The sequence below is a fragment of the Wasmannia auropunctata genome, unplaced genomic scaffold (genome assembly GCF_000956235.1).
Source record: "Wasmannia auropunctata unplaced genomic scaffold, wasmannia.A_1.0 LD335985.1, whole genome shotgun sequence".
Classification (NCBI taxonomy): Eukaryota; Metazoa; Arthropoda; class Insecta; order Hymenoptera; family Formicidae; genus Wasmannia; species Wasmannia auropunctata.
Window position 1 is genome coordinate 575,591 of NW_012026905.1, and position 17,567 is coordinate 593,157.

The 17,567-nt window shown below is 36.1% G+C and overlaps 1 protein-coding gene across 4 annotated transcripts in view; it reads right to left on the bottom strand.

Annotated features, from left to right (window-relative positions):
- The window catches only part of LOC105454436, a 44,603-nt gene that overhangs the window by 5,885 nt on the left and 21,151 nt on the right, over positions 1-17,567 (bottom strand). For 3 of the 4 annotated variants that reach the window (XM_011697043.1, XM_011697044.1, XM_011697042.1), the window contains 2 exons: positions 3,844-4,029; positions 1,083-1,167 (listed from right to left, as the gene is read on the bottom strand). In XM_011697043.1, coding sequence (XP_011695345.1) covers positions 1,083-1,167; positions 3,844-4,029 — 271 coding nt within the window. Of the gene's footprint in view, positions 1-1,082; positions 1,168-3,843; positions 4,030-14,629; positions 14,805-17,567 lie in introns of those variants that run through there. The other variant, XM_011697045.1, reaches the window with a different exon arrangement.

Sequence of the window (17,567 nt, forward strand, 5' to 3'; positions counted from 1 at the left end):
CTCCTCCTCTCCCGGCTCTCCATCGTCTCGAGCGAGCGATACAGAGAGTAAACAAACTGGACAAACAAGGAGACGCTAGAACTACGAGCTCAAGCAAAAACTCTAGCGCCTATCCTTGTTTATTTACTTTCTGTCTCGCTCGATCGAGAAAAGGGAGAGGTGGTAGCGTTTCAGCTGGCGCACCGAGATTTGGAAAGACCTGAGATAAAGCGTCAGTTTATCATATAATACATATAAAATATTCTATAGGTTGAGATATTAAAAATACAATTTAGAGAATACAATTTAAGAGATTATTTAATAAAATAAAAATAAAATAATAAATAAGAATTCAATATTTGCACTTTCAACATTTTTGAGATTTATAATTATTCAGATTATTTACATCACAAATTAAATGATCGTTTTTTTTTAATTTATACAAAAACATTTTTATATTTATGGGAAAATTACATATTATTTTGCTAAATAATATCTGCTTGCAGAAATCGAAAATAAAATGTTGGAAGCGTGTTATAATTATTCTTTAAATATTAATTATTTTGAAGCACTGTTGCAATTTAAACGCATTCTATTTTACAGATTATTACAACACCGTTGCTGCGCATCGTACCGGTGAAGTTGAAATTATTTTTTATTTTATTCTCTTGAGATAATGAAAATTGGTGAAGGTTATTAAATATAAAATACTATATTGAATATACATGTAAAAATAATCACACAAAGAATGAAAGAGATTAAAAACAAAGGATCGAAATAATTTTTAGTAGGTATATACAAATTCAGGTTTTAACAACAAATGCGATAGTAAAATTTCCTGTTGTTATTTAATATTTTATAAACTGAATTTGATATCTGAATTCTTTTCTACAATTTTTATCATATTTAAAAATAAAATATTCAAATAACGGGAATAACTTAACGAATAAAAATTTTGTCACATTTAATTATATCACTGATCGATCAAACATTTCGTGTAAAATGATTCGAGTTTAGTTTGTGTCAAAGAATTCATATCCGCGCTTCCTATTTTCTATATTTAGCAAATACTTCAATGAAATACGATGAATGAGTTCACTTACCTCTTTCTAAACTGGAAGATGATATAAACGATGATCGCATTGCCGACGAATAGCAGAGCAATTAGGACCGTTGGCAGCACAACATCTGTAATGTAATGCAGATTTGATTAATATCGATTGGCTAACGTGCTGTGTCATCGTGTTGATTCGATTTAGTGATACACTTTGATCGCGCGCGTTCAGAACCTCTCACATCACGAATTGCTCTGCCAGTGTACTATGCACTAATAAAATTATTGATTGTCTAATGATCGCACGAGTAAACCAGTATAAAAAGTTAATATTTATTGGTTGTTTTTCAATATATATTTATATACTGATGATAAAGTAAAAATAAATCACTCATATTGATTGTGAATCATTCATATATGAAAGACATTTTGATGATAAATTGAAAATTTTTTAATTTTATTTCGAAAACATTTGATAGGTAACGAATATGATACATTTATATTCTAATATTAGATAGATTTATTATCTCGATTATATTGTTGTAAAAATATTATTTTAAAAAATTGTAAAAAAAATTTTATTAAAAAAAAAAGATTTTGTCATAACATATCTGAATTAATTTTTAATATTTGAATATACGTATGGATTAATTAATTGATTGTAACATCGATAGAAATATCATTTCAAAAAATTCTAAAGGGAAAATTTTATTCAAGAAAAAATTGATTTTGCCATAATATTTAATTTGTAACATATTAAAATAATGTTTTAATATAAATGTCAGTCACACACATGTGTAAATTGCATTAAATTATCTAACCGTTTTGAAATAATAAATCTTATATTAAAAATAATCTCTAATATTTAATTGGCAATATAATAACAAAATTATACTAACATGACAGTAAAAACACATATCGCGAGAGCATGAAAAATTCATACTGACAGCAAAATTTATACTAATCGTGCGGCAGACCCCCATCATCCGCCTTATGATCTCACGTCATCTCTTTCGCTGAGCGTCATCAACCGTGGCATACTGAACTTTGGACGCTACGGCGAGTGACTGAGGTTTCTTTCTACACAAGCCTTCCTGTCTGTTCGTTTATAATTCGATATTTTTATCACGTGGTCGTTACCGGTCAGCATTTACGTCTTACAATCAGTCAAACGATATGTTAAGCGATTCCGATCGTGAATCAGTACTTGTTGCAAAAAAAAAAAAATACAATTTAACATATTCAATGTCGAATATACATTTTTCAGAAATTTCGAATTAAATTCTTGTGAGAAGAAAAAATATATTTGCCGATACATAGTTAATATTTTTGGTTTTGAAACATACTGTGTTTAAGAAATTATATTTTATTGTTTGTAATATACTTATTTTGATTATGTATATGCTGGAATATTCGATAGAGCATATTTTTATATAATATACATGTAGATGTTATAATATATATTTGATAATTTAAATTACTCCATAAATCCGATTTTCAAACAATTCTACATCAGTTAATATAAATTAACTATGTAATATTTAAAAGGCAATTTAATATTAATGTGTAAATAATTGATGCAAAAATGTACAAAAAAGAAGATCGATTTTCATGCAAAATTACGTAAATGTCACATTTATAATAAACTTTTACCTTTGCTCAATTTTCACATTAATCAATTGAATTATTTTTGGATGATGCAGCTGTTAATATAAATTAACTATTTAATATTTGAAAGGCAATTTAATATTAATGTGCAAATAACTGATGCAAAAATGTACAAAAAAGATCGATTTTCATGCAAAATTACGTAAATGTCACATTCATAATAAACTTTTACCTTTGCTCAATTTTCACATTAATTAATTATGAATTATTTTTGGATGATGCACTCTCATCGTTAAGAATTATTTTCCTTAAACACTTCAGGAAAAGAAACATGAAAAGAATGATTAAATGCAAACATATATTTTATCTTCTCCATCTATAATTTAAGTCTGATTTCTGAATGAAAAAATGGTAAAACTAATTATGTATCATATTTATTTGAAAAAAGATATTTTATATGTATATGTTTTAAATTTTCTTAATGGTTGACATATAGTAAAATATGTTTGACTAAGATCAAAATTATAAATAAAAATTTTAATCCAGAATCTTTTGAATTTAATATTGCTTCAATAAAATGCAAAAAGGAAGATTTTCTTCAAAATTTTTTTCGTATGTAAAGCATATTTAATGTTTCATTAAAAATTTTTATTGTACAATTTGTGAACGTTAATTGTTTATAAAATATAACTTTCAGTGAAAATGAAAATTAATTATTACTGTGAAATTATCAAGTCAAAATATGTGGACAGAATTTCTATTTAAAATGACCTTTTATTATATTATTTCTAACTCAAAAAATTTTTATTTCTCATAAATATGTCACGTATTTTATTATATTATATATTCAAGTTTGGATTTTAATATCTCTTCGCGTCATTGTTCTTTGAACGAATTACATTTATTAAATTGAATTATTAAATTGTATTTTTTACGTGATCAGTTTCCTCGCAATTACATCACCAAAAATTATGAGGATAAAACCGATGAGGCCTCCATTTCACGTGCGAACAATCTAAGTCTCGTGCAGGTCACAAATTTACGAAACACTCGTGTCGCTTTGATAACACAGATAACACAAGTAATGCGATAACAATCTGTGATTATCCGATTATTCAATCGCTATCGGATTGTTTTACTGTCGAATCGGAGAAATTGTTGTTTTCGTAGGCGAAAAAAAATTGCGAATTCAGTTCACTGACCTACGACGTAGTCCGCTTGCTTCATCATGGCCGATTGCGCCGAATCCATAACGGGGCTGATGCTACCACTCGCGACTGCGTCCTCGCCGCGTCCTATTCTCACCCCCGACCCTAGAATGTTATCCCCGGAGAGACTCGCTATATGATGGTGCTCGTTCTCCGATTTCACGATCACCGCTGACGTGGCTGTGAACAGAATTAAAGTTCCGGTGATGTAGCAAATCGATATCGTTAAAGTCCAGACAAAATAAGACTCGCCGAAAGTTTCATCGTTTAGAAAAAGAGTATAGTATCTTGGAGTTTCGTTTAATAAAATTTCTACATAAAAAATTTTAGCGCAAACTTTATTGTGGTAAAACTTGAACTTTCGTTACGTTATGGAATTTTAAGTTATTAACCTAAATTAAAACTATATTATAACTTTCTATTTAAAAAAAATTGAATTAAAGTTAATAGTGGCAGCTAAAAATTTTCTGTTATAATTAATACAAGCTCCAAGACTGAAATGATAAAAACTTTTAGTACAAATTTTATTATAATAAAACTTGAACTTTCGTTATGTTAGGATTTTAAATTGTTAATGTAAATTAAAAATATATTACACAATTTCATATTTTAAATCAAGGTTAAATTAAAGTTTCAAATCGAGACTAATTGTAAGTTAAAGTCTGCAAAAATTGTCTGTCATAATTAATACAAAGGGTGGAACCTCCAAGGATGAAAAGAGAATATCTTGTAACATAAATTAATCTATGTCGTTTTACTACAATGCTTGTAAAATTTCATATAGATCAAAATTTTTAATTTCAGAATCTGAAATTTTATTCTACACGTAATTTCTTCCTTGCTTCGCGTTTAAGACTGTGTTTTAACATTTACAATAGAGATAATAACGAATGCAAAAACGAGTGAAAAAAGTCTTTACGTTTTTACTCATATTGATTGTGAATCATTCATGTATCAAAGACATTTTGATGATAAATTGAAAAATTTTTAATTTTAATTCGAAAACATTTGATTGATAACGAATATGACACATTTATATTCTAATATTAGATAGATTTATTATCTCGATTATATTGTTGTAACTAAATCTAATACGATGACAAAGCACGTTAGCCAATCGATATTAATCAAATCTACATTATATTATAAATGTTATGCTGCCAACGGTCCTAATTGCTCTGTTATTCGCTAATATTATCTTTTACGAATATTTTGTGTTTCCTTCGGAAACTTATCTTCTCTTTTCGAGGCACACCGGTCGTGTTATAATTATTCCGTAATTCAGCGTTCGTTTGCGCCTCAATCAACAACACTCCGTGTGAAATGTACAGGGTGTTGTGAAACAACTTGTGTATCTTTCTCGTGTTAGACCGTTACACCGAATTGAAAAAATACATATATCAAGGTAAGCTAATTTTCGTGCAATTAATATTGAAAATAGGTAACGTTAGCGTTGCGCAAGGCAACAAGTTTCATGACAGAAGACGAAACTTTTCAATTAATGCGAAATAGATTTTATTTTAATAGACAAAATTGCGTTTCTCAAAATTTAATTATGCACAATATTCGAAAGTATGGAAATTCCAATAAATGATAAATATCTCTCTTTCTCTCTTTCGCGACGCGCTTGTTACTGAAAAATTATTCTCGAATCAATCGAGATGCCGTTTTTCCATCGTCCGGTGATTCCGGGACACTCTGTGTAAATGGCAGTATTTATAGTCATCACAGAGAGTTTGCTCGCGGAGTAGCGCGGCTACCGAAGAAAGCGTCGTTTCTTCGCCGAGTGAAAATTAGTTTCCAGAGGGAGAAGTAAGAGAGCACAGGGCTTCCCGGGGAACGTCTTCTGGTAAACGCAATCGCGCCTCGGTAAATATTAGCATGATTCGGTCAGAATCGTCAGTTCTGCATTAGCAGCTCGGTCCAAACTCGCGTCGGAAAAGTTTTGGCGCGGGAGTTGGAAGTTGTTTGGGTGAAAGGAGAGTGAATACGCTCCATAAATTTTGCAACAGAGACGAGGGAAGAAAATAGGATAAAATTGCAAGCTATATTTTTTCACGCGAATTAATGGAGCGCAAAAACGAGCGTCTTTGACTGAAAATTAAATATTTGTTTCTAACAAACGGAATTAGATTTTCTGCTCCAATCGTTTCCCTCGCAAGTTGTTAGTTTAAAGTCATACTATATTCATTAATTTGACAGCTGTAAATTACTAACCATTTTTGGAGTTGATACGAAATTCGTGATTCTCAGGCGATAACAAAAATCCGCGACAAAAATAAGTTGTTATTCTCGTGTACCTGACGAAATTGTTTTCGTTAGCTGTCGAAAATTGATACTCCTTAGGCAACGAGCCGTAAGTTAAGTGCTGCAACGAAAGATAAAAGCTTTTTTTATATACTTTTCACTATAGCTATACGCCCGCCTTATCGCCCATATGTTGTGCGTAACGCATTTAAGATTACTCTTATCGGTGCCTGGCTTGTGCATGCGCGCTTTGTTCACGATTCCGCTATTTGCCAAAGGAACGCGCGCGCGTATTTTTCTCTTTAACTCCAGCGGCGCGCGCGGCGAGAAGAATTTCGCTTGCAATTTCGTAATTTGCCGAGGGAACGAGGAAGGATAATTCACGGAATATGTTTCGCGATAACGGTAACGCGACGTGTTAATGTTAGGGGGAGGGTGGGGAGCGTTCCGCCGGGGGTGTTTTTTTTTTTTGCGGCTCTCCCGGGGATAACGACGAACGATGCGCGTGTTGTCGTAAACGTGTTTTATGGACGGTCGCTCCGGATGTGGGTCGGTCGGCTCCTCTTGCGAGAGCGCGTCCCTCGAGAGATCGGCGGAAAAAGCGGCGCTCCGGAATCGGGGTGATACCGTAACGGTATGTAGGTATACCCGCGAGTACACGAGAGTTAACCGACACGCTAATCCGCGGATTCCTACGGAATTACTATCTCGAATCCCGCGAACCCATTTAATTCGCCGGAGAAGTCAGGGAGGCCGTCGGGAGGCTTCCGTTTTAATAATAATATTAGGTTTGGCGGATTGCTTGAAGCCTTTTGTGTGTGTGTGTGTGTGTGTCAGATAAAGTACGCGGTACGGAACATTGTATGTATACCGAGAAGAGATACAAGAAGATTTAGAGCATGCATCGAGTGTGTATTTTCTTAAGGGGATCTAATGAGACACAGATGTAACTTTATCTTTTATTTTTAAAGTTGCATTTCTTGATTATTTTATTTAATATTATTCTTAGAATTAGAATCGAGCAAGTCTTTTGCATTAAAATAATATAATACATTATTTATAATGTATTATATAAATATATTTCCATAAATGATATAATACATTATTTATAATTGTATTATATAAATATATTTCCAGCTATTTAAAACAAGCAAGAATATTTTCAATACAAGAATATTTTTTCGAATTTATTAAAAAAGAAATTGAAGATTTATAAGGATTAAATTTTGATGAAAAATCCATCAAAATTTATTCGATCTTTATATTTCGATTGCCTATATGTATATCTCATCGATATCATTTTGTAATTGAGATAAACGAATAGAATGCGTATGTTGGAGCGTTTTAATACATTTCAATAAGATAAAAAGATCAACGCTTTCGATATCACGTGTCACATATGTGTATCAGTCCGTTTCTATAATACATCGTTCGTAACAAACATATGCAACAATGCGTTAAAAATTCAAAAATTGTTCATGTACCTTAAATATATATGTTTCTTAAATATGTCTGTTTTAAAAAATATAATTGCGTCAGTATTTAAAGTGCGCCATGACAGAATAATTTATTCGAATAAAAAAGAAAAAAAGTTACAGAGTAATTTCTTTTCGTGTCTCTTCTTTGTGAAATACATGAATACACGTTTAATGAGGAAAACAGAATGAAGTTAGATGTTTCTCGGATAGAGGCAACGTATGCTGATACAGCAATTGCTGCCGCAAACAGTGGAATGCGAGAGATCAAGATGCTTGAACGTGATTCGTGGGTGACAGCGTACAACTTCCCCGCAGAAACCGCGACCCCTATATCGATCCGTTAATAAAGCACTCCTACGCAGGCCAATCGCTTATTCCTCCCCTTGACCGCGGAGGGAGAATCGTCAAGATCGATACACACGGAGGGGAGGGGGGAGATTTACCGAAGTTTTTCGGTTACTCGCCCGATTGTATTCTTTTTTTATCGGCTATTGTTTCGAGATATCGACACCGGAGTTTGTTGTCCTGCAAAATCCGGATTACACCATGCATACATTATCTCCAAAGTTATCGAAACTATCGATCGCGACCGTAAAATTTACATATTGCACTGCAGGATTATCCGTCACTTACCTTTTTCTAAACTGGAAGATGATATAAACGATGATCGCATTGCCGAATTGCGAAAATTGCATCGTATTTCTATTCTTTTTTTTTTTTTGTAAAATATTCATAACCGAATTTAGAAAAATGTAAAAACCTAAAATATCTCTTTACATAATATACGTGTGTCTACTTTAGAGCTTTTACACCTTGAATAACATATTCTTTTATTTCTATTATATAATTATTTTTTATTAGGTAGAGAATTATAAATGAATATATGACATTGAATATTCGATGTCGAAATCTGAATGATCTTATGATCTACTTTACTTGTTAAGATAATTTCGATCAAAGTAAAAAAATATGATTAGGTACTCGTGTAAAACTTGCAAGAACCGTCGTGTATTAAAATTGTTCGTGTTCCTCTTATATTAACTCTAACTTTATCAAGATTTTCTCGATAAATTGTGTTTATGGAGCAAATAAATTAGCTGCTTTTTACATTATTAAAACTGTTAAATCGCACGAAACCCGTTGCGTAAGCACGTGAATAAAGGTATTAGAAAAAGCATATATTATGTAATGGAATGGGGTCATATCCGATTCAAATTGCCTTTGTTTCAATTTTTAACATACCTAATCTGAAAGTTAAGAACTGCCTAAATTAAGTTGGCAACGGACATACTTCATTGCCTCGGTGACTGCGACTTTTAATTAATTTACAGCAATTTAAAATTTATTTAACGTAACAAAAAGGAGAGAGTTGGAACTTTCAACGAAACAAATTATTCAATCACTAGTTATCGATGTCACGCGTGATAAAGACAAATAGACTTTTCTATTAAAAACCAAAACAATTTTTAAAGTCTTTAATTTTGAAGACGTACATCTAAAATCCAGTTAACGCGAATATTTTAAAACGCTCGCGTCGTCTTCGAAACGTAGAGTGTGTCATAAGTTCAAATGTGTATCTTTGAAACTTTACATTAATCTTGTATGTACTGCAGATGTAAATAGATATTTCAAAAAATTAAAAGAGTTATTTACAGATTGAAAGAGTTTATTTACATAATGCAACATATGTTTAAATATATGTTGCATTATATGTAAATATTCTCTTTTAATTTTTTGAAATTTTACTTACGTCTGCAGCACAAGAATTTGTATATATGTATATTATACAAATTTAATTTTTCACTATATATATACATATATATTGTGAATAATTTATTATATTTAATATGTATATTCAACCGTATATTCGGAAATATTCACTTACGACGTATCTATGTAACGAGATATCGCAACATAAATCTCATGTTTTTCTTTCCACTTTTCCGCCGAAGATGGAAAGTAACTTAGGTCAAGTGGATTATTCTCAGAGTAATTAACGTAATCGCTGCCTCTCGGCATGTTTATTCTTTCATTCATCGAGCTCAGCACGTGAACATGCGAGCGCGCACGCGACAGTCGTATGATCTCGAGTAATTTCCGTCGTATGATCGGCGGAGACGAGAGGAAAAAGAGGAAAAAAAAACGGAAGAAAAGAGTCGGAGCGAGGCCATGTATGTCAATAATAAACCGAGAGATGCGCTTCGCTCAGCGAAAGCCGCTCGTGAGTAAAGGGTGGGAGTCATCGTACGATGCCGTTATCGCGGCTCAATATGGGAAGATTTCGATGGGACTCGCTGATTCCGCCACGGGTCACCGGGGTGTATCGGCGACCCCGGTCGTGATACTCCGTGCATTCGTTATTTTTTTCTCTCTTTTCCCACCTCCCCTCACTCTCAGTTTTCTTGCGGAGCACGCGTCAGTCACGCTACTAGTACGAGCGTATTTCTATTAATGCGAGCAGATCGCTTTCCGATAAGCACGTCGTGAACGATAATGGAACTTATCGCGCTGGATCATTAAATGGAATGAAGTGAATAGAGCAAATGTGGCTCGTCGCAATAACCAATGGCCAAAACAGCTTATTATGTTTCGCGGCGACGTCTCTCGCTCCTCTCTTTTTCTCTCACGAGATGAAGCGCGCGGAATAGCCCGGATGAGTAATAGCGGACACTGAATGAGAACTGATAAATTGCGGTAAATTAAGATGATTACTGAGAGAATACCGAGATGCGAACGGACGCTACGTACTCTTTAAATGAATTGGCCGCGTAATACATAGCAAATACATTAATAGTTTTCTCCTCCGGTGTAAACTACGATCGGACTCGCGGCCGTCAATTTTTATATATTCTTTCAATAAAATTGTAATTCCTGTGAAACGGGTATTATTATTTGTTTGACCGTTTTTTAAATAAATTCTGTCTTTTAAATAAATTCATATGGACGCTATGTATGTCCTTAAATGAATTGACTGTGCAAATATTTCCTTCTCCGAAGTGAACTACGACGGATGTTCAAGTTTTATAAATTCTTTCAATAAAAATGTAAACGCGTAAAACAGAATATTATTTTCTCTGTGGACTTTCACGTTTTTAAAAAATAAATCCTATCTTTCAAATAAATTCGTATACATATTTATACAGACAGAGAGAAAGAGAGAGAGAGATAGAGAGACACGAATGTATCACATTTTTAGATTTATATATTTTTCAAAATGAATTTCAGTCTCCCAAATTTTATGGATTTACGAATGGAGATGCAAATAATAATTCATTTCTCATCGAAACAGTGGAGAGAGAGGGTTAATTTCAAAATAATGTTTCCTTTTTTTTCTTATCGAAAGTATCACAAACACTGTCTCCCCAATCACGGGAAAAATCGAAACGAACACCGCGTGTCGCAGCTTGAAACGCATTGAAACGCCGTCTGTGCCGGACTATCCTTGCCTTGCCGTCCAATCGTCGCCAATTGTCGGCTATCCCCCATAATGCAGTTTAATCCCCGAATAGCCGGCAAAACAAGGGGGAGTGAGAGGGGGGAGGGTGAGAGGGACCACTCAGGGACTTTGCCCGTAATGCGATCCCGGAATTGTTTCGCGGAACGATCACGGAGAATCTACGCGTCTGAAATTTTTAGCGCGAATTCGCCGCACGCGCGAATTAAACTCTCTGTCTGTCTCTCTATACTGGGCAATACACATCTCACACGAGTTCAGTAACCCACGAATGTATTTCTCTCATTTATACATGCGTGACATGGACATTCGATAAATCTGACGTCTACCGGTAGACGTCATTTTATCGATAGTACAAATAAATTAGTTATTATTAGTTGTATATAAATTATCTTATCGGAAGGCAAAGAGACCATCTCTCTCTTCAGCGCTGCATGTTTGCAGATATTCGAGAGAAGATGGAAGGTATTACTCATTGTCAGCCTGTCCAATTATACCGAAGCACTATGGACTTTGGACCGTCACGGCGTCCATTATTGCGACAAACGCGGAGTACAATCACCCACGAATTTATTTACAGATATCGACAAAATGCAGGAGGAGGATTCTCTCAGCGAATTCGATTGAATGCATTAGTGCGCACTGGTGCACATTAGAGCAGTCGTATACAAATTGCACGACGTAAATGTGTGTGCTCAACATAAACATAAAAATGGATTAGACCGCGAAATCCTCAATATACTTTATTACGCTGCTTTCAGAAAAATATGTATTTTATAGTTTGAAGTATTTGCATTTCATTTTTATGTGCTCTCCGATTAGATCAGTTTACTGCGTGCCCTAATGCGCGCATTAGTGCGTCCAAACGAATTTTCTATATCTAAAATTGCTTTCAACTGTTGGTGCAATCTGTGAATATTAATGCGTACTTTAAAGTAATTAAATGCGAATAAATAATTTAAAAGACGCACGAATGTACTTAACAATACAAATTTATTTAAAGTATGTGCGTTAAAATTTTAAGAACGCGTGACCAAAATTAGGAGGAAAAAAAAACAGAAGTTTCAAACTAATGATACGTGATACACGAATTCATGCAAATTTTTCAGGCCGTCGATCATTCCGTGCCAAATATGCAGAAAACATGAATTTGAAACTGTTTGAACTAGAATATTTGTCATTTTGCGTTCTTTTGAAATCAGCATAAATTCGTGCGCGATTGTACATGTGTTTGTTACAACAATTCCGTGACGGTACAAAGTCCAAGTGCATTGGTGTAATTGGACAAGCCGCGTAATTTCAATGCGAACGCCGTTCGGAATTGCGTCATCCTTCCTTGGAAAGAATCAATTTTAGAGCGGCAAACTTTTGAATACGTAGAAATCTGTTCCGCTGATTCGGACTATAATAGATTTTATAATAGATTTTTTTCAAATAGCACACGTGTAAAGCAAATCGTGTATAAAACGTGCAATAAAATGTTGTAATAATAAATATATTAATAATAATATTAATATGAAACTTATGAACGTGTTCATTGCCGATTGGAAACAGTCTTTGAATAAGTCTTGAGAAGAAGTTATATTAAAAATAATGACTATCATTGTCAATGTTGAAATAAAGAAAAGCAGTACAAATGATTAAGATAATTCATGTGTACATAGGCGACGAGTAATATCTTTCCTTACGGAAGAGCGGCAATTTGGAACAAATGACAAATCCGATGCGGAGAGACGGGCAATTTGTAGTATTTTTGTATAATTGCACAGTGCGACCAAATTATAGCGCAGTCGTAATATGTCGGGCCGCGTTATTGGATTACATTGGACACAAGAGTGTTGGCCTAATGAAAAGGAAGGGCGCATACGAGATGCTGCGTTTTGTACGTTACGTCAGTCACGTACACCACGTGCAGAAAGAGTGGCGCACAAGGCCGGCTACGTGCGAGGTTATCGCAGAAAATTGTCCAGTCAGGAGAAACAATTATTTATAGTAGTATGATTTAAAAGTGCATCCATTTTTGAAAATTATAATGGTATATCTTTACGTTGATAGAAAGGTTACACAATTATTATTTTTGAGGTGATGAAAGAAAATCGCAATCCAAAAATTGCTAATTTTTTATTTGTACTTCTCCTCTATCAACGCAGCGACATAACATAGTAAGTTAATAACATAATGTATATAAAATTCTCAGACACCGCGCGAAACCCGATGTTCCTTGACGAAAAGAAAGCTGGAGTTACGTCAGATATTCTTGTACAAATTTAATTTATCAAACTTTATTATTAGGTCGTCTCATTTATTTAGGTTGGTCACGAGCGGAGTCTCCAGACAAAACTGCTCAAATGTGATTTATTAGATATCAGAGTTGATTTAAATCGCGACTGTATATAAAGTCAGTTCTAAATCTCGAAAATATAATCCCGAGTTCCGGGAACTTTTTTTGTGCGGTAAGCCCGGTTCCTCGCGATGCGCGGTCGGATGCTTCGCGGTGGAGCGCACCTCCCGCTGAATCAACATATAATTTAGTGTCAGCCACGGGCAAACAAACGAACAAACGTCACCGTCTTCGCGACGGCGAAATTTAATTCCGCCACTGTCGCGCAAACGGACTAATTTCCTTTGTGCAATTTTTTTTCCCAGCAGGAAAACGACGCTCTCTTTTGCTCTCTCTCTTTCTCTCTCTTTCTGTCTCTCTCTAATCGATTTTATCCCAATCAACGGGAATTTGCATCCTGTCACGCGCTCGATCTGCTATCGGGACGAACGATTTCATATCGGGAACGGTCGTTATTATCCTCTGACGCAAGGGCTCAAGTTAGATATAACGATCATGATAAAATATATGATATGAATTTCGTGCGATGATCAAATAAAACGCAAAATGCGGCAAGAAGTAACAAAATTCGTAATTTTATAGCGATAAAGTAGAATGCCGCGTTCAGAATATCGCAACAATTCAGTAAAATATTTCGAAATATTTGATATGAAATACGAATATCAAATTTCATTCAGTGCCGTTCGTTAATCAGTCTACTCTTTCAATCTGCTCTCCTTATTGAAAATCGACGTCCATTAATTATTTAAATAAGAATCTTTTATTACCTGGGAAAGAATTATTGCCGATATTGCTTATCATAACTCACTCGGACAATAGCAATTCAATTAAACTGAATAATTCAATCAATTAATTATTGAAGTAATTATTTTCCGTTGATTTGCAAAAGTAATTAATGATGCATTAATTCGATCGAGCATTCAGAGAGAACTTTGTGACAGAGACGCTCGGTGTACACTCAGAAAGTTACGATTCCAACATTCGAGAAGACGCATAATTTCGGTGAGTTAGAATAGCAAAGTTCCGAGACACGAATTGTGTTACAATTTCCCCAATGTTTGTACAGAGGAAGAAAACTGATTTCTAACGACGTCAATCCGCGTTTCTTGCGTTTTCTACGGTTTTCTCCGGTCACGTCCGGATTACAGTACTAACAATAAGTATAATATCTCGGTCGTTAATAACGAAATAGCGCGTAAAAAGTCGTGTGACACTCACTGATCAGGTTCCTGAAGGTATCGGTGAATATTCGAATCATCGTGAAGTGAAGTCTGTGTGTCTACCACCGAGATCCGACTAAATATCTATTATCTCGTGTGTCCCGGCCGTCCGTCAGCTGCTGCTGCGCGCCGCCACCACCACCACCATCACACGATCCCCTGCCGCACGTTGCAACAGTACGATTCTCTCGCACTTGTGCCGCTTCCACTAGATCCTACCAAAGGTCCGAGGGATTCGCGTTAAATCTCTTGAGAACTCTCCCACTTTCTCCCTCTCCTCTCAACCCCTCCCTACCTCTTTCTCTCTCTGTCTCTCTTTCTCTCTCTCTCTTTTTACTCGCACGAGGCTGCCGCGTGGTTCATTCACGAAAGAAAAAGGAGAAACGATCGAGCTTCCTCTCGCGGGAGGGAAAAGTTCGCAAACGGAATCCGTCTCGAGAACTCGCTCGTGAAAAAGATCGCAATGAGATGAAAAATGCAACTGGAAGCCACAGGTAATTTGCAATTCAGGCGATTCGCGCTGCGGCCGAAGATTGTCTAGGGGGTTTTCCCTCCTTTTCCTCCTCCTCCTCCGCAATCACGGAGATGATGAAATTCAAAGTCCCGTCACACCGACACGTCTCGGCTAGGCCAATCCAATATCTGAAATGTGTAATTTTCTTGGCGCAGCGGGCGGGAAATTGGGGGAGATTCTTCTCTTTCTCTCTGTCTTCAACGTGGAAGACTTTCAGTCTTCAGATGCTTCTCTCGCGTTGAGCGCGATATGAAATCTAATACGTCTCTTTCACAAGGAGCGATATTGCAGGAAGCTTGAATCGCAAAGTTCCTCCTCTTCAAAGTGGAAAAAATCAATTCGGAAACGGAGCCCCCTTTGTCGTAGGAAACTTCCTTTTATATGCACGTGGAAAGAATCCTCGAATTATTCTTCGCTTATCTCGCGTCTAAAAAAGAAATTCTGCAATTTCCCCTTTCTGTGTCTCTTTTTCGCGATATGAAAAACCTCCACTTTATGAAACAGAGTCCTCGCGTATCCTCGAGTCAAAGAGAAGTCCCAGATCTCTTCTCATCGTAGCCTCTCGAACACCCGAAATTTTTTTTTCTCCCGTCTAAGGAATAAAAAACTTGTCAAACTCCACACTCCCCGTTTTTTCAGAAAAACCTCTCCACGAAGACAGTCTCGTTTTATATTCGTCAAACACCACGAATATACGTCCCTTCGCCGGGCCCTCCTCGATCTCCCTCGATTCCGGAGAATCGTGGAATTGGATCACGTCTTGCGCGAGGGGGAAGCACAACACGCGCGCACGCCGTCACCGCCGGGAACGCTCTGCCGCTCGCGTCATCGTCATCGCTCGTCGTCGCCGCGCGCTCTCTCGGCCTCTCCGCCTCCACCTCCTCCTCCACCTCCTCCTCCTCCTCCTCCACTGCCTCCTCCCTCGCTACGGACCGAACTGTACTTTGACACCGGCGACGTCGCGACGTCGTTGTTACCGTCGACTGAGCGAGTGCGACGCTATTTCGTCGGCTTTATTGTCCATCGGCACACACAGCGCGTAAACGAAGCGACGACCGACGACGCCTTCGCGCGCAGCACGCGCCCTTTGATCCCGAGACGTGGCGAGGCTGGGGGAGGGGGGAAACGCGAAACGGAAGGAGTTTATCTTTTGTCGGCTCCTTCGGATGCATCGCGCTTCTGTTCCCCCCCTCCCTCCCACCCTCATCATCTCCTCTCTTCTCAATGAATTTTTATCGTCGTCCCATTCCCGCGATAAGGACCGATGAGGTCCCTTCCTCATAATTAGCGTTCTTTGCACGGCGATTTAAAACACATTTAATGAGACTCGTCGTAGGACAGGAAGCTGACTAATTAACTCTCGAGAACTGCACGTGGCCTACATAAAATTGATCGATATATCGGAAAGAGATTTTTATCTGAGATATATGCGCGTGTAAATCTCGTCGCGATATATGTCATAATACACGTGACGGGAAATTATGCAACTTCGTCGACCGGTAAGGCTTTTTCTTTGCATTAATCTTCGCATTAAAAAAATCTAATAAAATCGAATAATTTAAGTTTTTAGGATCTTCACGTTCACGTGACAGTTAAACTAAAGTAAAATAAAATGTGACTCTTTTAATTAAAAATTTAATTGTTTGTCTAAATCAAATTTTTCTGTATATATTAGACGAATTAAACGTCAATCATCTGCATTAACGTATAAAATAATCGAAAAATAAAGTTTCCAGGAAATGTACAATTTTCTGTTGCAAATATACATTTTTCCGTCATTTTTATCTCCTTTTCCTCAATTTCGGATTACTTGCTATTTTTTTATTTTTCATACGGAAAGCCTCAATGATTTTGTTTATCTTCCTTGTCGATCACTACGCGATCCGGAGATGTATTTGTGTCCTTACTCCTTAGATACCTATTTAACTTGGCGTTCGCTGGACCAAAACATCTCGCTTAAGTCCACTCGAAGTTCGTCGTAATGAAACTCGCCGGAGTGATGATTCGTTATGGTGGCCTTGTTGCGCGACAAACATGTTGTGCTTCGGGCGGGGTTTTCCAGGTCTTTTCATAAGACACTTGTCAGCAAAAAGAGACAGTTACAAAAAGAGAGAAAGAAGTAATCTCTTCCTAAAAGACAAGAGAGAAAGAGGGAAGCGGAAGAGAAGAGAGAGAGAGAGAGAGAGATCACAAACGAAAGTTTGTTCCATTTCGCAGAAGCGAAGAGCGCAGAGCGGGAATTAGTATAGCTCCATTTTTTTTTGCTCAATTGTGGCTTCCCGTGAAGTGCGTGGGTTGAAGAGAGCTTGAAACTTTTTCGTCAGCTCAATTCCGCATTAATGATATAAAGCTGGAGATGAGATACGCTCGTCGTCACTCCTTTTAAAAATATTCCTTTTCACGTTTTATTTTTATTTTTTTTTTACAAGCAACGTCATTAAAAAGTCTGTCGGAAAGAAATCTT